This window comes from Cardiocondyla obscurior, linkage group LG14 (genome assembly GCF_019399895.1).
Source record: "Cardiocondyla obscurior isolate alpha-2009 linkage group LG14, Cobs3.1, whole genome shotgun sequence".
NCBI classification, from domain to species: domain Eukaryota; kingdom Metazoa; phylum Arthropoda; class Insecta; order Hymenoptera; family Formicidae; genus Cardiocondyla; species Cardiocondyla obscurior.
Window position 1 is genome coordinate 3,596,559 of NC_091877.1, and position 23,935 is coordinate 3,620,493.

At 38.0% G+C, this 23,935-nt stretch overlaps 6 protein-coding genes and 1 pseudogene across 9 annotated transcripts; 3 read left to right on the top strand and 4 right to left on the bottom strand.

The window, feature by feature from the left end:
- Positions 1-93: 93 nt before the first annotated feature.
- On the top strand, positions 94-840 carry Saysd1 (SAYSVFN motif domain containing 1). The gene is made up of 2 exons (XM_070666102.1): positions 94-372; positions 493-840. The coding sequence occupies exons 1-2, from the start codon at positions 220-222 to the stop codon at positions 838-840; spliced, it is 501 nt and encodes a 166-aa protein (XP_070522203.1). The 5' UTR covers positions 94-219.
- Positions 584-3,125, bottom strand: LOC139108076 (aminopeptidase NAALADL1). Of its 2 annotated transcripts, none has more exons than XM_070666085.1 (8): positions 2,845-3,125; positions 2,608-2,729; positions 2,248-2,469; positions 2,019-2,176; positions 1,654-1,849; positions 1,493-1,574; positions 1,134-1,333; positions 584-1,056 (listed from the first exon to the last, which is right to left on the bottom strand). In XM_070666085.1, exons 1-8 carry the CDS (start codon positions 3,123-3,125, stop codon positions 1,043-1,045), a joined length of 1,275 nt encoding a protein of 424 aa, XP_070522186.1. In that variant the 3' UTR covers positions 584-1,042. The 2 variants fall into 2 exon arrangements, with proteins under 2 accessions (XP_070522186.1, XP_070522187.1); XM_070666086.1 differs by having other exon boundaries at positions 1,129-1,333.
- A 524-nt stretch (positions 3,126-3,649) lies between these two features.
- Positions 3,650-11,325, bottom strand: LOC139108092 (zinc finger protein 271-like; annotated as a pseudogene).
- On the bottom strand, positions 7,019-8,444 carry LOC139108081 (zinc finger protein 271-like). Its single transcript, XM_070666094.1, has one exon. The coding sequence runs from the start codon at positions 8,198-8,200 to the stop codon at positions 7,037-7,039; it is 1,164 nt and encodes a 387-aa protein (XP_070522195.1). The 5' UTR covers positions 8,201-8,444; the 3' UTR covers positions 7,019-7,036.
- An 89-nt stretch (positions 11,326-11,414) lies between the features above and the next one.
- On the top strand, positions 11,415-19,762 carry LOC139108065 (serine-rich adhesin for platelets). Of its 2 annotated transcripts, none has more exons than XM_070666065.1 (10): positions 11,415-11,739; positions 12,273-12,443; positions 12,506-12,639; positions 12,768-12,906; positions 12,995-13,213; positions 13,287-13,498; positions 13,639-13,943; positions 14,019-19,084; positions 19,184-19,242; positions 19,316-19,762. In XM_070666065.1, the coding sequence occupies exons 1-10, from the start codon at positions 11,697-11,699 to the stop codon at positions 19,412-19,414; spliced, it is 6,447 nt and encodes a 2,148-aa protein (XP_070522166.1). In that variant the 5' UTR covers positions 11,415-11,696; the 3' UTR covers positions 19,415-19,762. The 2 variants fall into 2 exon arrangements, with proteins under 2 accessions (XP_070522166.1, XP_070522167.1); XM_070666066.1 differs by having other exon boundaries at positions 12,506-12,615.
- Positions 19,763-19,856: 94 nt separating this feature from the next.
- Positions 19,857-21,076, bottom strand: Ssb-c31a (single stranded-binding protein c31A). Of its 2 annotated transcripts, none has more exons than XM_070666103.1 (4): positions 20,921-21,076; positions 20,587-20,651; positions 20,288-20,516; positions 19,857-20,187 (listed from the first exon to the last, which is right to left on the bottom strand). In XM_070666103.1, the coding sequence occupies exons 2-4, from the start codon at positions 20,635-20,637 to the stop codon at positions 20,105-20,107; spliced, it is 363 nt and encodes a 120-aa protein (XP_070522204.1). In that variant the 5' UTR covers positions 20,638-20,651; positions 20,921-21,076; the 3' UTR covers positions 19,857-20,104. The 2 variants fall into 2 exon arrangements, with proteins under 2 accessions (XP_070522204.1, XP_070522205.1); XM_070666104.1 differs by lacking the exon at positions 20,921-21,076 and adding an exon at positions 20,735-20,870.
- A 53-nt stretch (positions 21,077-21,129) lies between these two features.
- On the top strand, positions 21,130-23,934 carry Ncm (pre-mRNA-splicing factor nucampholin). Its single transcript, XM_070666078.1, has 3 exons — positions 21,130-21,282; positions 21,385-23,413; positions 23,496-23,934. Exon 2 carries the CDS (start codon positions 21,401-21,403, stop codon positions 23,345-23,347), a length of 1,947 nt encoding a protein of 648 aa, XP_070522179.1. The 5' UTR covers positions 21,130-21,282; positions 21,385-21,400; the 3' UTR covers positions 23,348-23,413; positions 23,496-23,934.
- Position 23,935: the final 1 nt, after the last annotated feature.

Sequence of the window (23,935 nt, forward strand, 5' to 3'; positions counted from 1 at the left end):
TCGCCAAGTAATAAAATATAATATTCATTATTTATCTCTGTATAACAGTGATAAAGATAATAGTAGACGTATTTCTCTTGGCGCGTAAAGAAATATAAAAAAAAAAAAATAGTTGTAATAATAATCGGAAAAATTAAATCGACTTTTTAACCCAATTTAACCTGAAAACTGAATCGGACTGACTTAGTTCGAACCTTTGATGGGAGTTTGTCAACTGCGATGACGGTGAAAGAGAAATTAGAAGCTTACAGACGTAAAAAACGCAAAGAGGAGATGATAAAGTCGATGAAAAGCGTAATGGCAAACATATTTTCGTGGAACCGCGAAAACAGAATCGAAAAACTTGACGACAAGCTTACAGGCGACGAACAGGTGAGGTTACATTCTTAATGTTTAATTAAAAAATTTCCCCGCTTCTCTTAAAATAACGGAGCTTCGTAGATAAATTTTTTTTAGTAACATTTAAACTAATTTAATTTTTTTTTATTTTAGGTTAAACTATTGGAACAGTCGGTGGACATTCAAGAAGAAAATATTCAGGAGGAGGATGTCCAGGATAATGTCGAGAAATCACAAGGCACAATGTTAAATTATGTAATTTATTCATTATACATCGCAGTGTGGATCACATTGTATATAATCGCCCTGAAATACGAGTTTGGTGCTGTCTACTTTGTACTCTCAGCTCTGCTCTTTGTCTGCTTGAACACCAGATCTGGGCCAAAGAAACGTGGCGAGCTCAGTGCCTATTCCGTCTTCAATCCAAATTGCGAGGCGATAGAAGGCACTCTTGATGCTTCGCAATTCGAGAGAGAAATAGGATACCGCGCGAGGACTTGATTAAATTGAGAGACAATGAATTCTGAACAGTGATTCAATATTGAAGTAATTACACTTGCTCTTTAATCTAACACATCGCGGAATTCGACTCGATCTAATGTAGGTTTTTTAAGACAGGATACATTCTACAAATTTATAATTTTAGAGTGATACAAAATGTGATATCTAGAGCATATGTTAAGTGTACGTGTAAAAATGCTTTTCATATATATTTATCTGCAAAATTATTTACATTTATTTTTCCTAATAATAATATAGAAACTATTAATGCATAAAGAGTTCACTAACTTAACTCGTTCTTTCTTGCAGAATTTGTATAGCATTTTCGTAACATTTTGTTATTTGATTGAGGTAGGCTAATGTAGTGGACTCGCTGATAGATTCGCGAAACATTGTTAGATCGGTTTTAGAATGCGAATCAATTTTGTCGGGACACAAAAGTGCCTTATCCAAATCCAAAATCAGATCATTCCACATTCTCGCGTGTAGTATCCTAAAATATACGATTTATAGTCTTGCAATAACATTTTGAAACATTTTTAGAATTAAATAAATTTAATTTTTATACTGTATATTGCAAATAATTAAAAAAAAAGTGTTATGGAATTGTTTAATTAATGACGAAGTTTAATTGTAAGTTCGCTGTACTTACTGGACGTTTTCTGCCGCGTCAATTTCTGCATTAAGTGCTTTTACGGCAGTAAGTAATATTTTCAACGTTTTAATTAACTTTACTGAAAATTCAATAAGATAATTTATGCAGATATTTCTTTAATTGCAGAAATCAATAAAATGATAGGAAGCAAGACGTACCCTTTGCATCCTGAAATCTGTCGGTGTCAATCGATTCCAATATCTTATTAATGGTATTATTAAAATACTTTGGATCCCATTGAATGACTGTGCTTTCAGACAATCGCCATATAGTTTGGCTAATCATCTGTGCCAGAGTTACATCGCGCAGTCGAGAATTTTGGATGTCATGACGGTATGCAAAATTATTATCATTCTGTATAAAAAAAAAAAAAGTATAAAAGTCAATGTTAACATTAAAACAAGATTTAATATTGAAAAATTTTAATCAAATATATAAAAATACTTAAAAAAAAATTAAAATTAAATGCGATTTATTTAAGTTGCGTAAGACTGAAACTTTTATATGAAGCAGGACCACTTACGAACGAACATATCACTTGGGGAATATCTAAAGGAAGCCGAGGACCGTACGCCTCATGTTCGAGATGCGTCCAATTATTATCGCCCGGAATTGTCTTGATGGCTTCGACGGCTATAGATCGCATGACGTCCGATCCGGATAAAGCCATGTGATTGTTCCCTGAAATTGGATAATTCTTTAAATGATGCCATAGTGAGCCAAAAAAAAAAAATTTAATTAATTAAGCACACCTCGAACGAAGTGATCATGTACTGTGGTGTAAGCCACGGCTTTTCGCCACACAAATTTAAGCACTGTTTGCGGACAGATGTTAGAGGATAAAAAGGATACGCAGAAGACCAGACTTCGTCGTGGCTTCCAATTATGTGCTGTAGAAAGTCTGTCTAAGACTCGTGCCAATTCTAAAGCTATAGAGATACCGTTCTCGTCAACGGAAAAGATGATATATCTGTCTGAAACAATTCAGAAAACTGAACGGGTAGAATTCGGTAAAATATACAAAAGAAAAATTGCTTAAAAATGAATATAACAAATACTTTACTTTTACTGAAATTAATGAGTATAAAGTATCGATCGATTGAGAGACTCACCTGGTTCTCGCAAACCGCGAATAGTCGCGCAAATGCATGATGCACGTTTAGAAACTTTATGAACGAACGACAAGTTGGAAAGGAGCCCACTAATGCGTCGCATGTCTTCATCCAGCTGATTTCTGCTTGGAAATATACTAATTATTTCAATATTAATTATTAAAGAATTTTATTAATTCTTTAACAAGATTTACACCATAAATAACGTAAATAAATAAAATATTTAGAATTACGAACGTTATCGTGTGATCATAGTCGAACGGCGCGTTCTCCAATTCCTGGAGCATCAGCTGCTGAAGGTACTCTATGCTCTGGAGACCATTTCCGGCCAGTTCGCCGCGCAACTTCTGCGCCTGGGCTTCTAATGATCTTTCGACGACGAAGCGACCCAGCAAAAAGCCGCAGAGAAGACACAGAAATCCGACAGAAAAGAGAAACGAGAAGCACAACCGCTTGGTCACATATTCGCTGGATTCACCGATATTGCGACTCATTTGAAAACTGAGGACTCGATGCATCCTTGATGGACGTTCGTGGAAAATGACTTCGAGTATTACTGACAATTTTCTGTTGTCATATTTTATTGTACAGAGTCAGACGTTCTTCTGATACAACCTCATGTCTTCAAAATATGGAAAGTACGGCCTAGATTTTTTTACGCAGACTGACATAACTCAGGTCATCTCCAGATCCACAAATATGTACAGGCAACTTAAATCATAAGCAACAAATACTTGCAATATAATGTGAAAAATATTTCTGCCTAATTATGTGTGAAAATTTCGTGATAAATCGTGAAAATAATTCACTTTCGTTAATTAAATCAATTAATAATACAGATCATTAATGTTACCGTGACAACAGTAGTTACTTATTAAAGTGACAAATCTTCATTAATTGTTTCCTGCGAACACGCGACACATCCACTTGGACCACACTTCTGTTTTCGCGTACGCTGAGTTTTGATCGTGAAGACGATAGAGTTGACCGTTTTCCGCTGTCTCGTCGCCAAATCGCGTGGGAAGAAGATATATTTTACAGTCCGCCTCTTCGACGTCTCGTTTATTTTATTCTTCGAAGAGCCTGCGCGCGCTACTCCGATCTCCGCTTTTTTATAAGAGCGAAGACGAGGAAGTAACAGGAAAAAGGAGCACATAAACACTATAAAAATTTACAATATAAAAATTTATCCTTTAATCGAATTCGCACTTGGCTTTTACTCAATAAAGAACTTAATAAATTATCTAATCTATTTGTTATTTGCCAAAATAACAAATAAATAATATAATAAATAATATGACATAATTTCAATATACAAGCAACAAACGCTATTTTTTTTTAAATTATTTTGACAAAGGAAATCTTTAAATACAGATATTTCAGAATTGTCGAGGAAAAAGACAAAGTTATATTTATCGATATTCCTGAAGAGTTAAAAAAATTTTTTAATTTGAGACAATTATTTAGAGTGTAACCATTGAACAAGATTATAAATCTTAGAACACGAATACGACATTAAAGCACATTTTTAAACACGCGTATGTCAAAAGCCACGCACGTTGGGTAACTTATTTCGAGTAATAATAGCAGTGTTTCATTTATAAATAGTTTTCGATGTATTACGTGCGCGTGCAAGGTTGTTCCATAGTATACAGCATTTTCTGTGCTAATCGCAATATCTAAATAATTCTTAAAATGTCAATTTCCAACGAAAATTCATGAAATATAATTACGTAAAAATCTCTCATTCATTCGGAATAAAAATATACATGTTACTGATACTATCTACGAAATTTTGAAATGTTCTCACCTTTATGAAAATCATAAGTAAAACTTCGCCTTATATCACTCTAATCAGACTCGATTCGGCTCGAACTCTGCGAGTGTCTACACGTTCCCAACTTTAAACGTTCGTGACTTTTCAGATAACGCTTCTGGCCGAAGCTGCTGCCGCATTGTTGACACGTGTACGGCTTTTCCTGAGAATGGACGCGCTTGTGCCTGGTCAAGTTGTTCTTCACGCCGAAACCCTTGCCGCACACGTCACACATGTGATTCTTCTCGCCCGTATGCACGGTAAGGTGGCTCAGTAACTGCTGCTTCCAGCGAAATTTCTTCGTACAGTAGGTACACTTGTGCGGGAACTCGTTCGTATGAGTTTTGCTGTGTATGTAGAGAGACGCCTTGGCTTTGAACGTTTTGCCACAGGTGTGGCATACGTACGGACGTTCGCCGGTGTGGATACGTCTATGATCTTCCATGGCGGTTTTCATGGCGAAGCTGCGACCGCATATATCGCAGGTGTGATTCTTCACACCATCGTGCACGTGCTTCAAGTGGTAATACAGACTGCCGCCCTGAACAAATTGCTTGCCGCAGACGTGGCATGTGTATGATTTTTCACCCGAGTGCATGCGTACGTGAGCCCAGCAGCTTTTACGCGAACGAAACTTCTTGTTGCAGCATTTGCATACCATCGTTGGACTGGTGCAAGCGGCCTTCTTCAGCTGTTTCACATTATTTTCCATATGTTCGTAGATCTCGTTCTCCTCCGTAGTGCTCTCTTGCTGTACACGTTCCGTAACTTTCGTATCTTTCGTACAACTTAGTCGCGTCTGATTATCACGACTAGAATCTTTGTCTTTTATATTATTTCTTTTATCACTTGTTAATTTATTTGATGAGAACATTTTAAGAGACGTGTTCGTAGGAGATAAATCTTCAACTAACTTATCGTTGTCGATATTATCTGCAGAAGTAAAAATATTCTTCGAGTCTTCATCGATTACAGTGGACGATTTAGTTTTCACTGGATTAATTTTATTTCTGCGTCCAGTCATTTTATTCGCTCGTCGAGAATAATTGTGGACGATTATCCGGTCACAGACGACACTCTGGTTTTTTAATCTGAAAAAAGAAAGAATAATCATTTGTTAATATTCATTAATATTTTTTAAATTATATTTTTTATATATATTTAATATATTATGCATCAAATATTTTGGAAAAAAAAATATTTTAGTGAATATTGCTTTTAACCAGTGATATACATTTTTATATTGTTAAATTAAAAACTTCCTTTTTAAATTTAACACAACATAAGTTAGTTTTTTTTAATGACTGCAAAATGAACAATAATAAAATTTACTTACAACTTTCTTTTGCTCAGTTTCTTCTCATATTATTTGACGATCTCGAGAATTATTAGATATTAAAGATTTCTCTTTTACTTTCAAGATTTTCTTTCAATTAGACATATCGCGCTGCTACTTCTCCATACATTTCTTATTTAATGGTACTTAAACAATCATATGCAGTTCTTATTTTGTTCCTCATTTAATTCTACAAAAAGAAAACTTTAGAAAATATTCGCAAATAAATTGTGCAAATAATAATATAAATTACTTCATTTAAAAATTTGATCCTCAAATAGCGACGACTCGTTTTACAACTTTTGTAAAGCGTACATCTGGACATATGCTAAGATAGCAATCCCATATCTTGCGTTCATGTGCATAAAGCGGGGTGTAAATTGCTACAGTGTCTCTTCAGGTATCGCTCTTGAGTAAATTTGGCGTCACAAATAGTGCAAATATGCGAACGCTGGCTGGTGTGAACGCGTCGATGACGAACCACGCAGCCTTTGCTGTGAAAACGCTCGTCGCATATGTCACAAGCGTGCGGCTTTTGAGCGGAGTGCCTGGACGCATGGTTTTCCAATTCCTGTTTTCTTCTAAAACCGCGATTGCATACATTGCAACGATGCGGCAGAACCTGAGAATGGTAGAGCTGATGCACGTACAGCGACGCTTTCTGCTTGAAGGACTTGCCGCAGGTCTCGCACACGTAGGGCCTCTCGTTGGAGTGTGTGCGCATGTGTTCGTCCCTTGACGTTCTCGAAGCGAGATGACGACCGCAAATATCGCAGGCGAAGTTCTTAATGTCCTCGTGGACGTTCTGTATGTGCCTGTTTCGTCCAGACGCTGACCGGAAATTCTTGTTGCAAACGGAACAAACGTAAGGTCGTACTCCCGAATGAATGTTGCGGTGAATTAGCAGATTGTACGACGTGGAAAGAACTTTCCCGCAGTCCTCACACTTGTAAGAGACGTGTTCCTTAGTTAATGAGCGAGTTAATTCGTCATCTTGCTCTAATTGTTGCGTACACTTTTGTAAATTTATTGCGTGGCTCTCTTGAGTCTCAGAATTGTTCGAACGGTCTTTTTTCAATTTTTCGTCAGAACGATCAAGATGCTTCCATGAAAGACTCTTCTTGCTGGATACCGCTGACTGATCTTTCTTGATATTAACGCATTCTTTCTTCTGCATATTGAGCCGCTTACTTTTTGAAGAGCTAACTCGTGTACGCTTCTTCGACTCATCTTTCGATACTCGACGCGTCCATCTGAAAAGAGAGTCAATCTGTTACTTAGGAGATGGTCGAGCTGCGAGGCAGCTCGTGATTAAGCTTCCTATGATTAACTAAGTAGCGCTTCTGGCGAAACGAGAGACTGCAATCGGTGCAGCGCCAGGGTTTTTCGTCGGAATGGATCAGCCGATGTCGCTTTAACTCGTACTTGATGCGAAAGCGACGACCGCATACGTCGCAGGCGTGCGGCTTTTCACCCGTGTGCTTGGTCATATGTAATATTAGCGGCGGCCGCGTGCGGAAAGTCTGATCGCAGTGGCTGCACTTGAACGGGAACACATCCGTGTGCGTGCGATTGTGAACGAATAAAGAGGCCTTCTGCTTGAACGTTTTGCCACAGACGTTGCAAACGTACGGCCGCTCGCCCGTGTGAATGCGTCTGTGGTCCTCGGCGTAACGTCGCGTTGAAAACATGCGTCCGCACAAGTCGCACGGCACGTTCTTGATGCCGGCGTGGGTTTCTTTCAGATGCCGCGTTAAACCTTGGTGCACGCGGAACCGCTTGCCGCACAAATGGCACGTGAATGACCGCTCACCCGTGTGAATGTACAGATGCCAGTAGAAGGTGTACGGCGAACTTAAGTTCTTGCCACACTCGTTGCAATGGTAATATACTTTGCCGTCATGCTCCATTCGGGCGCGCAGCACAGTCTCCGTGGCTATGAAAGACTTTCGACTCCTTTTCGCGACGTCGGGATGAGCCTCCGTCAGATGAACTTTTAATAATTTTCTCTTCTCCGTAGTGTGCTCGCAATAACCGCATGAATAAATTTGAGATCGTTTTTTCAATTTTGACGAAAAGGAAGATTCTTCGTGGGCTGTATTCTGAGTATCTTCCAGTTGATCCGTTTCTTTTGTCAAATTTTCATCTGTTTCCTTCTTCTTTTCAATCATTTTAGTACGTGTTCTTAATTTCAAGTCTTCTTCGTTGGTTGAGTCGTGGTGTTTGCAATTTGTTACGTGGCGTGTCAAATGATGCTTTCGTTTGAAAACGCGCTGACAGTTATCACACGTGTAGCTCTTTACAAATTTATTTTGATATTCTGCGGCATTTAACTTTACTTTTTGATCATTTTTCAGCATACTGCAGTTACTCGACAAATCGCGAGTGTCTTTTTCCGACGTCTCTTTAGTGTTTTCTGTAATCAACGTCGTGCTTCTCATCGGACGGCTCTGACTCTTTATCGTGGGATTATTCGCCCACAGTGCAGCGTTACACGAGAAGCGGTATGTCGTGAACGACCTCTCCTCCGTCAGCTTGCATCTGGAAAAACAACAAAGGTGACAGGTTTGAGTCGGTTTCGTCGTAGGTACGATGACGAAGACCCATGTCTATACAGAGAAGGAGAGACAGAGAGGGAGAGGGCGATGTGCATTCAGCATTAATTTTTATCGCCTAACCGTGCCTCTTATCGTTAAGACGCTCGTAAAGGTTCCTTGTGTCGGCTTTTAATGTGATTGTTCAGGTAGCGTTTCTGCCGAAAAGCGAGACCACAGTTAATGCAGACAAACGGCTTGCTTTCAGAGTGAATCAACTTATGCCGCGCGAGCTCGGACTTGACTCGGAATTTCCTGTCGCACACGTCGCACCCGTGATTCTTCTCACCAGTGTGCGTAGTTACATGGGCCAGCACCTCTTGCCGTCGACGGAAACGTTTGCTGCAGTACGAGCACGCGTGTGGAAACACGTCGGTGTGCAGCTTGCTGTGAATGTACAAAGATGCCTTAGATTTGAAGGTTTTTCCGCACGAGTCACAGACGTACGGCCGTTCACCGGTATGCGTGCGACGGTGATCTTCGCGCGTCGCCTTTGACGCAAACGATTTGCTGCACAAATCGCACGTAAAATTCTTGAGTTTTGCGTGAACATCTTTGATGTGCCTAGTCAAGCCACCAGAGTCGCGGAACTGTTTACCGCATACGTGGCAGGTAAATGGCCGTTCGTCTTTGTGAATTCTCATATGCCGCAGATATGAATCTTTTAACTTGAAGCATCTGCCGCATTCGGCACATTGGTACGTCTCTTCCTTGTGCGATGCGTTTCCGTAAACGTCACACAGACGCGTTTTACAATCTTTTTCGTCCTCAAGTGCTATATGATGCGTCGATTCATCGGCTGACGTTTGATCCTTTTCGCTTTTGTCTTCCTTGTGCATAACAGTGACCATCTGGAGATTTTCGCTGTCCTCATTGCAGTCGAAATTTTTTACAGAGTACTGCGTTGCGACATACTCTTCCTTTACTTCGACGGAAAGTGGATTGTTATTCTTCAGCTGCTCAGACATAGTGGGCGGTTCATCGTGCGCCGCATCCATAACAGCAATCCAGACCGAGTCGGAATCCTCGGCCGTTGCGCTTGGCTTTGTTAGACTGCGCGTTCTCGGCTGGCGCTTTCTGTATGGCTTCCAAAATGCTTTCGGCGTGTCCGGGGACACTCTGAGCGGTGTCCGGACGCCGCACGACCTGCAAAATAGCCGAAACTTGACTCCAGGTTTTGCGACTGCACAGCACGACGCAGTGGACGATTGCGATTTTGAGACGGTTTATCGCACCCGTTCAGTTTTCTAGATAATTGTTAAAGTCAACCACCGTGTTCCGGCGAACTTGCCTTTCTTTTTCTATGGTTTGCTCGAAATCTTTGGCTACGCCGTGACAAAAGTTTTCTTGGCGTGCTCAACGCCAGCAAATCTTTTTTTTTTTTCTTTTAAAAAAATGTTTCAGCGAGAGTTTCACAGTTGTTCTACGCGTCACGATTGCTCGTGTTCAATGATTCGATGTCGAGCAGTCTCCACCTTTTGCAAGGTATATGGAAAGTGTTTAATAAGTTTTATGTAGCACCCATGTTACTTTTATTGTATTCTAATATCGTATTATCTACGCGCTAAAATATGGCAATTATAAATAAAGTAAGGCACATAAATTAAAAAAAAGTAGAGCAGTAAAACGAAGAAAAAAGAAGAAGTCATGCTTTTGATAAAGTTAATTTTTAAATCACTTTTAATATATGTATTTTTTTTTTTTTTTTTTTTTTTAAATAATTAACATAAAAATTTATCAAACTTCTGAGATAAAAAAGTTAATTAATAATAAGAATATGAAGTAATTACCTGTTGGATTTATTATTCTTTTCTATCTTGTGCACTTCATTTTTATTCTCCTCTTGCTGATTTTCTGGCTGCAATAAAAAGTATTAATTAAATTTCTAAAGATAAAATAATTATATTTTTTTCACCATATTTACCAATGAATTTGTGATATTAGATGTGATAGTTGTATCAGCTGTTGTAAGTATAGGTGCAGTGACTTCTAAATTATCCAAAGGAGCAGAGTAATACTACAAAACATTTAAAAATAATTAGAATATTAATTAATTACCGGAAAAATCGATAAAAAATATTAAAAAATAAATTTAAACCTCATCTTTTACCTGCTGTTTGCTCTGGAGTCGCGTCTCTTGCATTTCTAAGAGCTTCCTCTCCGCGTTTAAGCATCCCTCACTCAATTCATGCCATGCAATCAGGATGTTTGCACAATTCTCACACAGCTGTAACGGTAATGTATCACTCTCACATACCTAAAAAAGAAAAAAAACAATTAAACATCGTTTATCACTGCCGCTATCAAGTCTAATTATTTTCCACTTCGTATTATCGTACGCACGTGTATGGGCAAGTGCTTGAGTATTTTACTGGCCAAGTCGTGCTCCATCCCATCGCCTTCGAAAATGGGTATCATGCGTTCGCACGCGTTGGCGCATATTCTGCACAAGTGCATCCAATCCAAGGTGACAGTCGCCGAAGATGCCGCCTGATCGACGTTCGTCTCCGAATACTGCGCCGCTTGATTCTGCGGTATCAGAAAGAAATCCTCCGCTCCGTTGCGCGCGTCGTGCGTCACTATACTCTTCACGGTCTCAATCAGCATGATGTGATCCTCGCCGGGTGACTCCATTCTCGGCGGCATCGGGCCAGACTCCATGCCGACGAGGAAGACGACAATGTGTGCGGCACGCGCCGAACAAAAGAACGCCGCGTAATCTACGAAAGATCCGCTCACTCAGTTCACTAACGATTCTTGCACGCGCGAAAAATACAGTTAAACGGTCGGCCCTTTTTCTTTCTTGAAGGCGATTTAAAACGAGAAGAAGTATAGAACGATAGACTCACTTTATTTGGCCCTGGATCTGGCTGGGAATTTGCACTGGCACACGCTCGGTGTTTTACCGTAGAACATTGAAATGACGGACAAACGCTTGAGGTTAGATTAGAACGCCGAATGCGCGCGCATCCAATCCGACGCGATGATTTTTTACTTTGGGTGCGTTCGGAGAGTCGCTATCCGTGCAATTTAGCAACTATCTTCTTCTAACGTGCGGCATTAGAGAATAAGTAAAAAAAGACAGCGCTAAGTTGCACGAGTAGTCACTCTCCGAACGCATCCTTTCTGCGCGAGATAAATTATATTTAATCGGAGTAATCTGGATGGTGCGAATGTCAGGGCTTCGTTATTAAATTTCCCTTATCAATCGCCTAAAGTAATAGTGCATGTGTATTCGCGTGAGGTGTCTGCTTCGGTCTGCTTGTCTTGAACTGTGACGCCGCTGGTGCCTAGATGATACTCTCTCAGTGGCGCGAACTCGCGAAGTGTATTCGGCGTGACCATGGAAGCCCTGCTGCCTTCTGAGATCGCTCGCTTGGTGCTCGGTAAGTCCGACGAGGGTTAACGCCAGGATAACACCCACGCGTAACCTTTCCCGCGGAAACGCCATGGCTTGGTCCTTTCCGTGGCTTTGCCGAGCTTCGTGCAGCTCTGCCTTGTTTACGGTTTCCTGTGATTGACCTGCTATATTAGCTACATTTCTCTTACATCTTTGAATTTTTTCACGCAGTCACAATGTCTTTTACTTTTTTGTGATAAGCAGCAAATAAATTCTAACAGAATGTTTCTTGTATCTCAGGTATAACTTTGCTATGCTAGGTATATTAATAGATGCATTTCCTTGGCGTTTGCTTGTTTTAATTATATTTTTATTGAGAGGCATTAGAGTTTTAAAACAACGAAAATTTTTTTTAACCGATCGAGAGTATTTTTTATATTTTTGATTTTATTATATTGTTACGCCGGGAACGGGATAAGTTGACGTCTCCGGAAAAACGCTCCGCTCACCCTCGCGGCACTCGTGCACCGCGAATAAATTAAGTTATACCGCGTAATTAATTTATTATTTTTGCTCTAGGTTATTTGGAAGATCAGAAGTGCACTGAGGCAGCCAAACTGTTTTTAGAAACGTCTCCACACTTGCAAGAATGCCGTGCAGTAATTTCTTGTGGCAGGAGATTCAGCACAAAAGTTAACGGTCTAACATTGATGGATGTTATTGAAAAACTTTCAGCTATTAGTACCATAAGTAAGTAATACATTGTCATTTGCATAGATTTTATATTCAGAGATTTCTGTTATTTTTTACAGTTCAAGAACGACTAAGTAAAGTTACAGACTGTGAGCAGTTAAAGCATTGTGGAGATCTCATAGAGCAACTCAAGTTTCTTGTAGAAGAACCACGCGGTCAACGATTTGTTGTAAATATAAATGTACCTTCACAGGTAATTTATTTAATTAGAATAAACGAAAGTTTCCGCATATATATAACATATACATATATCTATGTAAAATTAATAATTAAAAATTAATATTTCAATTATGTAACAGAATATTTTTCTACATCTTGCAGAGTAATGCACAAACATCAAATGGCTCACCAGTTGCCGCGAGCAATACGCGCAAAAGGCATTATAGTAATAGCGAACGTGTTAAACGCAGTTTTAAATTACAGTTGAATTCAATGCTACAATCTGACATCATGAGTCCACGTATGTTAATTTTTTTTTATTCGCAACATTTATAACATACAATATAAGGTTTTAATAAAATTCTTACAGTATTTATTAAATATTACAGCAAGTTGTCACACTGTTGATACAACTCCCTTAGAGAGTTTACCTGGAAACATTGATATATTAAAACAGGCAGAGTTTGCTACCCATACGACCGAGAAAAAAGATGGCAATATCACACAGGAACCTCACAGACAATGTGACCTCGATAGAAATAATAGTATTAATAATATTACTCCGCAAAATAAAAGTAATTCGGATAGAAGTATTCACATGAGTTCAGGTAATTATCAAAGCAGTACAAATTAAATAAATTAGTAGGCAAATTAATTTTTGGCAACTTTGTCTTTATACAGACGATATTTCAAGTCTACGAAGTTGTGAAATAGATATCGACGATAAAGGAAAAGAAGAAAGTAGCGTAACTAGTGTAATACCGAAACGATATACTACAGCCACAAGTACAGAAGAATTATTAAGTTTCTCTAGCACAGAAGTACAAACTACACCTTACGAAATACCCGAGTCAGAATCTGAATCTAATGACGAACCTATTGAAAATCTCAGTGTAAGCATCGAAGTAATATTAATTTTTTGTATTTTTTATTTATATAAAAATATTGTACGGCAGTTCATAAAAAAAGAATTTAAGTTACGATTGAAGACATTAATTACTATATAATTAAATATCTACTTATACATTTTCAGATATTAACAAAAGAAATTTTAAATCGTACAGAATTGCAAGAATGCATTGCGGAAAATATTAATAAAGCAATCATTCCCTCAGACCAATCTTTAAGGGACGAAAACTTAAATGACTCATTAATCGGAGAAGGAAATACCTCGATTATGACTGAATTAAATAATGCTATTAAGTCAATTGTTGAAGCAACAGAATCTGATCCTGTGTTTGAAAAGTTTCTGGACGAAATAATTGGCCCACAAACAGAAACAGATACAAGTCCAGAGGAAGATGGTGAAGGAAAGCCAAGCCCAAAATCTGCTAATGAGTACGTATATATTTTATGAATTAACTGTTTCATTATGAATTAAATATATTTTATTTTTAAAGTATTTTTTTTCAGAGCACAAGAAAAAAAAATAGAAGCAAGCGTGAGCAATGTTAGTTCACCAGAACCAGTAGTAACAGATTCTAAAGTATCTATGGAAGATGGTACGGCGGATGTGCCTTTAAAACACAGACTTCGTAGTTCTTCGAGACAACAATGTACTAGAGTCGAAGACGAGCTCGACAAAGTGAGAGATCAAGAAAAAGATCAAAGCGCTTTGGAAGATCAGAATGCAGCTGCAGTGTTAAGTATTATCAAAGCTAATATAATTAATAATGTGTCCGACAATGACAAAAAAACTTTAAATACAATTAATAATGTGTCTCACAATGAGAAAAAAATTTTAAATACAAAAGAATCGATGCCCTCGAATGACGATAATGAAGAGGAAATACAAGCTATGGTATCTATGATAAATAAGAATGATGATTGCAAATCTTTAACAGTGACAAATGTACAGGAAATTAATGATGTTATATTACCTGTAAATAACAATGTACAGCCCAAAGTTAAAAAATCCACGGTAAAGCGACCAAAACCCGTGAAACCCAAACACGATCAAACGAGTGATAGCCAAATTTCTAATTCCAACCAGAATTGTGTTCAATCTAATATAAGCCAACCGGTAACAGAACATGAAATCATGACTATGCCAACTTTAATAGTATGTTCGAAAAATGAGGTAAATAATTTTTTAATTAACCGTTCATCAACCTCTACTTCACGTTTTATTCCAATTGCCCCGAAAGATTCAAATAGAATTCAAGAAACTTTATATTTAAGAACAGTGAACGTAGCACAGAAAGTACCTGTAGTTAAAACATTGCCAGCTGTGGTAGAAAAATCAAACAATTCTGCAAATCAAGTGGAATTAATACAATCGACGAGAAAAAACGATAACGTGAACAAACAATTACAAATTATAAATAAAATTGATACAGCAGTACCCATCAGTATTGATCAGCAGATATTAAATCATCCGATAGAACTGCCACAAACAAGCAAAATCGCGGGAAGTGAATCAATAACGCTTTACAGCAATGAAACCAGCGCTAAAACATCGTTGGATAGTAGTAACATGGCTATGATAAATCTAGAAGAGAACATTAGTCTATCAGATAGCGGTTTTTCACCATACTTGAAATTCAGTTGTAGTAAAACTAATCAAAGTCATAATCTTGCAGATATTGATTTAGGTCCTATATTGGAAAGTGCGAAAAATACTGCAAATAACAATAAAAGTACGCAGTCACCTAAGAACGTCGATGCCATTACTAAACGCACACCTAAGTCCTTGTTAAAAAGCAGATCCAAAAATCATAGATTAAGCTTATCTACACCGCGTAAACGCAGCAGTCATATAAGAGCGCTTGATTTTAGCACCCCTACAAGAACTAAAAGTTCTACAAAGAAAATAAATGTGAACGAAAGCGCACAGTTCTCCTCAACGAAGAAACGTTTGAAATCGGTTTGCAGGACTTCATTATTTAGATCACCGTCGTTTTCTAATAGTTCCGTTCAGAAGCAAAAAACAACGATAAAAGTTAATCAGTCTTACAGAATTCCTATAGCGACTAGAAGTCCTGCGCCCAAACTCATGGGTGGCTGGGACAATTATAATGGTGTCGGCGTTATTATAGGCGAAGTATCTCCGCACGGGAGTACCAGTGCATCTTGTTCCTCCTCTGAAGAAAAAGTTATTCAAAACAAACCATCTGAATCCTTAGTAGGAAGTTGGGACGCAGACTTACGCAAGACCATAGACTTGAATAAAAAAAATGAAAAAGACGAGTCGGAGGCTAAAAAAGCGGTGAAGAGGAAAAAAAATTCCAGAGATGAGAATAACGTGATATGTAAAAAGGTTAAATATAATTCACAATCGTCAAAGAGCAACGATGAAAGCACGAGTTGCAGTAAATCGAAAGTGAATAAGAAGTTCAAGCATAATACGGATGATACCAATAGGCCAGAAGATAATTTACAAGAAAATATAACAGAACCGCAAAATAACGAAAAAGAAAATATAATAAAAGCTACTGTTAATACTGCAAATTCCATTGCGAGCAAGTTTAACGAACATTTAAAAACTAATACATGTGAGACTTCAACAAACACAAACGCAAATCCAGTTAACAGTGACACAGTAGTAACCGAAAAAAAATCTATAAAAAAATACGCACAATTAAAGACGTTATCGACTAATTTGAGGAAGTCTGACGAGAAAGAAAGAAATATGGAAGTCGCGCAAATTAATTTGCAAATGTCAGAAGTCTCAAAAATTTTGTCTACAGACAGTACGCAAAATATTTTACGAATGCCCGATATGATAAATTTGGAAACACCTAGAAAGTTTGACAATATATCCGGTCCTCCACCGACACCGAGAGTATTAAGTCCTAGTAGCAATCTGATTACGCCATTCATCAAGATCAGCGAGGATTCATCTAAAATACGTAGTTTTATCACCACTCCGGAGTTTCCGATAACTCCGGGCGTAGCTATAACTCCGAAAGAAGAGACGACGAGGGATATTATAAAAAGAGGCGACTACGATTCCCCGTACTACAAACCGACTTCTGAGCAAGTGCAGGATTCTAATTTAAAAGCATCTAGATCGAAAGACGGCAGCATGCAAGAGTCGCCTATTTTATCTTCGTCACACATAACTTCCAAATTAGAGATAACAGAATTCGAAGTGATTAAAGAGAATTTACCGAGGGAAGAGGCTATCAAGGAGTTTAAAATTGCATCTACTTCCAAAGATTCGGGAAGCGCGGGAGAACTTAGCACTTCGATCGTGATAGATCAACACGTGAATTTAATAGAAATAAATGAATTTCAGAGTGAACAGCGAGAAACAATAATCGATGCCGATTGTGTCAACGAGGCTCACAACAATGATTCCATGGAAAGTAGCTCTTCGTCATCTGATACGTCGTCGTCTTCGTCGTCTTCGTCATCTACATCCAGCAGTACAACCACGAATTCGTCGACGAATATGTGCTCGCCGAACGAGAAGTGTGACAAAGCTTCAAGTAAAATGAGCACAGATATCAGCAGCGATTTTGCGGAAAAAATTATTAACGCACCGAAAAATACATGCGACGTATCGGCAGCTACATCGAGCGACCCGTTTAAAAAATCAGACGATGCGATTGAAACGGAATCTTCGCCGAAAAAAGTGTTTGCGATTATAAAAACTGACGATCAGCTAAAGAACACGACGAAGGAAACGCCCGCTAAAGATGAAACTCTGTTAAATGAGGCTGATATCTCGGAAACGCCTAGCAGTTCGAAGAGCGGAGTAGAAATGATTAATTTGACGACAAAGATATCTGCGATTATAACGGAAGAGAAATTATCAAGATCGAACAAATTGTTAAAAAATAGCAAGACGCAGAACAATAAATCGCGGGGACAACCAAAGGTAATAGATGTACAATGTATTCAGCCTGAATCGTCGATGTACGTCAAGTGTCTAAAGCCCATTAAAGAAGAATGTGAATCTGAGAACGAGCAAAGTGCTCCTGTACACGATAAGTTTATGCATAGGCAGATATTAGAAGAGAAACGACAACGCATCATAGCTAAGATTAAAGATAATCCAAAGTTGAATCTTCCTAGTGGCACAAAGCGTAAACATATTTTAACTTGCAGAGCTGCCAGCACTTTGAAAAAATTCGGTAGAGGTAACCGAAATATACGTCCACCAGCAAGATATTCCGAAAATATTAATAATAAGGAGACAAAACGACCAGCCGATCAGCAAGAGACATTGAAAAAAAATAAGCGAAAAAAATGTGAATCTCAAAAACAGGATCTCGTGGATAAATGCAGCGATAATAAAGGAAAAACAAATTTAATTCCTATACCGAAAAGCACAGATCCTGGTTTAACGAATCATAAAAATAATGGTAACAAACCACCCGATGATCATACGATTAAGCAACTTTACGAAAATAATATTTGTGAAAGTAACATTGTTGAAAATTGTAAGAATAGCCAATCGATACAATCGTATGATTCCTTAAATCCAGAAAATCAAAATTGTGTCGCGAAAGAAATCCCACATTCTAAAGAGAATACGGAGAAAAATTACAATATTAAAAGTAACATCAATAAAAAAGAAACAGAGGAGGCATTCAAAACTGCTAATGCACAAGGAAAAATTTTGAAGAAAGAAACAAATTCAGAGAAATGTATTATACAGGAAACGTTACCTCCCGATAAATTAAAGCATGATGAAGTGGAGGATAAAACAAGTAAACCGAAACAATTTTCAAATAACGTTGATAAAACTGATTACAAAATATTAAAGTACAAGGTGGATCAAGTAAAGCGGGATTTATTTAGTGACGACGAGAACGATCACAGAACATTGATTGTAAATGCAACAGATAACAAGAAAGTTGCTGACGCGGAAAATCTTAATAAAGCTTCGAGTAAAACAGAAAATGTCAATGTCGAAAATTCCAAACAGGAATTATCTACAGTTCTACAATGTCTGCAATTAGTGCCCGCGTCCAAAAAGAAGCATTTGAGCAATGATATAAATCAAGCTGACGAGCAAATTAAAAAACAGAGGAAACCCATAAACGAAGACGATAATAAATCGCATCAAACATCTGATGCTCATAATTATAAGGCCGAGTATCACTTTGTATATGACGATAGCGTACCGATGAGAAAGAGAAGAAGGAGATACAGTGCACATGAATTACAGATCGAAATCAATTATGCCGATCTCTCCGATCCAAATCCCGTGGAATGTATGAAAGTCATGAAAGCTACAGAGTTTGAGGAGATATTTAATTTGGCACCTAAGAAGCGAACAGTAAATAAAAAGTCACGCATGAAGAATGAAAAAGTTTGCGAGGCACCTAACTTACAGGCAGATAAAGACATGATTAATTTAAAAGACAATGCTGCGAAACCTTTGGCAACGTCATCTCCTCTGGACGAATTATCAAAAGTTAAAACGAAAAAGGTAGTTGCTAAAACTGCCACGATAAATAAAATTAGTAACAGTATACAATCGGATGCAAAGAAAAAGCAAAAACTGGATAAGCATCAAGAAAAAGGTAAGATTATACCAAGATATTTTATGCTCAATATCAAATAAATTTTATTTTATTTTATTTTATTGAAGAAATTGAATAACGTTATATAAGAAATTTTAGTTACAGATATTACTAAAAACCGAAAAAGAAAACTGTCAGAAGCCAAAGAAATGAAGCAGGTAATTAAATAATTCATAGAATTATTTATGGTTATGGTATTTATACGATATAATTACTTTTCTTTTTTTTAAGGCCGAGAAAAAATCCACGACTGATCCGCAAGCGCTTCTCAGTAACTTAGATGAAGTAGATTTAAATAAATTCCTAACAACAGTTCATGGACCTGAATAATGCTCTCTTTTTTGTACATATGTACATATAGATGTTATCTTTTATATTTTTATATAATATTAGAGTTTTATCATTTGTAATTCTGATTATGTAGTATTATATATTACATATGCGCGTATATAATACACATAATATATGTATATATACATCTTAGTACTTCTGTACAATAAGCATTTTAACACTAAATTACTTTTTAAAATGTTAATTTTAATTTGTAGATAAGTATTTTTCTTTTTATTTAAACGTGAAACGTACAAACGTTTGGGACTGACAATATAATATATATATACACATATATATCTCTTGAAAGAAATATAGAATAATGATAAAATTTTCATATAAATTTTTTTTATTTCATCAATTTTTTAAATGTGTTTAACAACTTTTGTTTATAAGAATAATTTTCTAGTAAATATTTAAAATAATTAAATCCGATACAAGATTATTAGCTTTCAGAATTTGAACGTTTATTTTCTCAGACAAAAAATTTTTAATTAAATTTGTTTTATTACAAATCAGCAATAATATAATTTCCTTAAATAAGAGTACACTTTTTGAATAATGCATTGTTACATTAATATAACATTAACTTAAATAAATTACAATCGGGTGATTTAAATCAAGATAAACAGTTGTTACACTTTTTCAAAAATTGTGATGTTACATAAAATGAATACAAAAGAAACAATTTTAACACTTTGATTTTGCCATTTTATCTACATCCTCTACAACATCCATAAACTTTCGCCATTGTTGCATAGTTAAGCATATTCCTATAAAAATTTTTTTATTGATAAATTTGTTTATGCAAGGTATAATATTAATTATAAAATCTGTGGCAAAAATTTATTATCTTTATAAAAATAATATTACCTTTTTTTCCAGGTTTTAAATCTCCATCCTTGTCGTAATACATCTCCCGAATATCAACGTAGTATTTGTTTTTGAAATTTCTCACATTAACTTGACGATTATTACCCAAATCCCAAATGGTATCTTCTTCATCTACTTTAGGCTTTTTCGCTGATTTTTTCTCGTCTTTTGACGGTTTGTCTTCTGTATCCCTTTCTCTCTTTTGCGACTTCATTTTTGACTTTACCTCCTACAAATAGAGAATAATACAAACATGAAAATAATAGAAATATAAAAAATTATATATTTGTATAAAGTACCTCTTCGCTGCTGTCGTCGGTATCGGACAAATATTGTCGTGACTTCGGCATCTTGATCTTAAAAACTATAACAAAACGGTTATTTAGAAACGTCAAAATTATCGTTGGAAAAGTTATGATATATTAATAAACAATAAATATGACGTACAGGTACGAACAAGTCACAGAGCAAAAATATAACCTAGTTTTTCAGACACGTTATACTACTCGTACAATTTACATTCCGTTACAAACATTTATTAATTACAAATAAAATTACGACCGAGTATCTCGTTACCACGTTTATCAAACTTAATCGTCAAATTATATGTAATTATCACAAAAAATAACATACCAGCTTTTCTAGACAAGTGTCAACCAGTTCAACAGTTCAACGATTTTTTACGGACGAGCGGGACTGGTGCTTTGACTATAAGTAGCAAAAGGTTCTCAAGAGCAAACGAACGACCTGACGACATGTAGCGACATGTTCGCGAAATTCGTGCACCCTGTCGACATCTTCCGACTGCGGTGCAGAATTAAAACCGCAGTCTGAGTCGTTCTTCCATGGTGGTAACAATACATAAGAATATATGGAGCCATGGAGGAAGCCCGAAGTACGACATGCATTATGCACTACGGTAGAATTAAATTCCTGCTTTCCCCTTCGGCTATAAATCTGAGGGAGAGTTCTTTCGCAGTTCTGTAATTACGCAAGTAAGAATATACAGGGCAATATTCAACTATTAATAACTATATATACAGAAGCCGGCTAGTTGCGAGTGGACGCCGCGGAGATTCACGTGGAGGTTCTTTCAGGTTATACGAAACCAAAATGAAACGGTCGCGAAAGGACGAGGACGACGAGGAGCATCGCAAGCGCAGGGATCGGAAAAGTTCGAGGCGCGGCGACGAGCGCAGGAATTCAAGGCGGGATGACGATCACCGCGACGACGAGCGCAGGAGTTCCAGGCGAAGTGACGGTCACCGCGGCTCCAGACGCGACGATAATTACCGCAGCAGCCGGCGCGAGGACCACAGGGATCGCAGGTATAACGACGATCGTGGCGATTCCAGGTATAACGACGAGGCCGATGACAGACGGAACTCGGAACCGCGGGAGGAGATCGGCAGCAGATATTACGGGGAACCGGACAAACCGCGGGAAAACCCGGAGGAAGCTAAGCAGAAGCGAACAGTTGGCATGCTGACCTCGAGGACCGGAGGCGCGTATATCCCGCCTGCGAAACTGCGTATGCTCCAGGCGGAAATCACCGACAAGTCGGGTGCCGCTTATCAGCGCATCGCGTGGGAGGCTTTAAAAAAGTCCATCCACGGATATATTAATAAAGTCAACACCAGCAACATCGGGATCATCACCCGAGAACTGCTGCAAGAGAACATCGTTCGCGGTAGAGGTCTGTTGGCACGATCCGTTATTCAGGCGCAAGCTGCATCTCTTACGTTTACTCCAGTTTATGCCGCGCTCACGGCCATAATTAATTACAAGTTTCCCAATATAGGCGAGCTGGTACTAAAACGACTCGTTTTGCAGTTTAAACGTGGATTTAAGAGGAACGACAAACCTTTGTGTATATCCTCGGGAACATTCATAGCCCACTTGGTGAACCAGCGGGTGGCCTACGAGATTATCGCCCTGGAGATTTTGACTCTGCTGCTGGAAACGCCAACGGACGACTCCGTCGAGGTAGCCATAGCCTTCTTGAAAGAATGCGGCATGAAACTCACGGAGGTGTCGCGAAGAGGCATCGAGGCCATTTTCGAAATGCTGAGGAACATCCTGCACGAGGGTCAACTGGACAAGCGAGTTCAGTACATGATAGAAGTCATGTTTCAAATCAGAAAGGACGGCTTTAAAGATCACGAAGCCGTGCCGGAAGAGCTCGACCTCGTGGAGGAAAAGGATCAAATCACGCATTTGATAAGATTGGACGACGAGATGGACGCGCAAGACATATTAAACGTGTTTAAGTTCGACGCAGACTATCTCGCTTCCGAGGAAAAATATAAAGAGCTGTGCAAGGAAATTCTTGGCTCGGACGTTAGTGACTCAGAAGACGATGACGAAGACGGAGAGGAGGAAAGTTCTGACGATACGGAACAGACTGAGGGGAAGGATAACGTGATAACCGACAATACCGAGACAAATTTAACCGCACTCCGTCGAACCATATATCTAACGATACATTCCTCGCTTGATTTCGAGGAGTGCGCGCATAAACTCATGAAGATGCAGCTGAAGCCCGGACAGGAAATCGAGCTGTGCCACATGTTCTTGGATTGTTGCGCGGAGATGCGGACATACGAGAAGTTCTTTGGCCTCCTGGCCGGCCGGTTCTGCGCAATCAACAAAATATACGTGACGCCGTTCGAGCAGATCTTCAAGGATTCGTATCACACGATCCATCGCCTCGACACCAACAAGCTGCGGAACGTGTCCAAGTTTTTCGCCCATTTGCTGTTTACAGATTCTATATCGTGGAGCGTGCTTTCGTGCATCAAACTGAACGAAGAGGACACGACGAGTTCCAGTAGAATCTTGATCAAAATTCTGTTTCAAGAGCTTTCCGAGTACATGGGCTTGGCGAAGCTGAACGAACGGGTTAAAGACGTAACGTTGCAGGAAGTGTTTGAAGGACTCTTTCCCAGAGACGATCCAAAGAAGACGCGCTTTGCAATCAACTTCTTTACGTCAATCGGCTTGGGCGGTTTGACAGACGACTTGAGAGAACACTTGAAAGAAAAAATTAAGCAGCATTAATTCTGCGCTCAATAATTATTAATTTATAATTTTGAGTACTTTCCCGTGTTACATTAATACTACAAGGTAACATATCTTTTCTTATGTTAATTTTTTTACACATTATTAAATTAAATTTTATTTTACATGAGATTTTCTCAAATTCAAGGTTGGAAAAGCAGCGAAGGAAATTATTTCTTTGAGCGCACACAGCTTCGTTCTACAACGAATATGCAATGTGCAACATAAGTTTACGAGACCACCAGTTCATCATCTAGTTTGACGACAAGCGATTCTTCTTCCTCATCATCGTTAGAGAACCAAGTTTCAACAAAGAGGAAAAAGAAGAGGAAAGTACAACTTTACGAAGAGAAACTTAAAGATACAAAATTAGAAAAAGAAAAGCAAGACGTCGAAAAGGAATAAATGAGGCAGGAGTAGGAATTAAGTAACAAAAAAAATCATTTTCCATAAGTTAAGTGTTTTAATTTTTAATTAAACTGTTATTGTACATACATGTAAATATTGCATCATATTTTACAATTTATATTTTACAAATTCCTTAGTCTTAGGCGGACAGAAACAATAAAAAAAGATACGATAATTTAT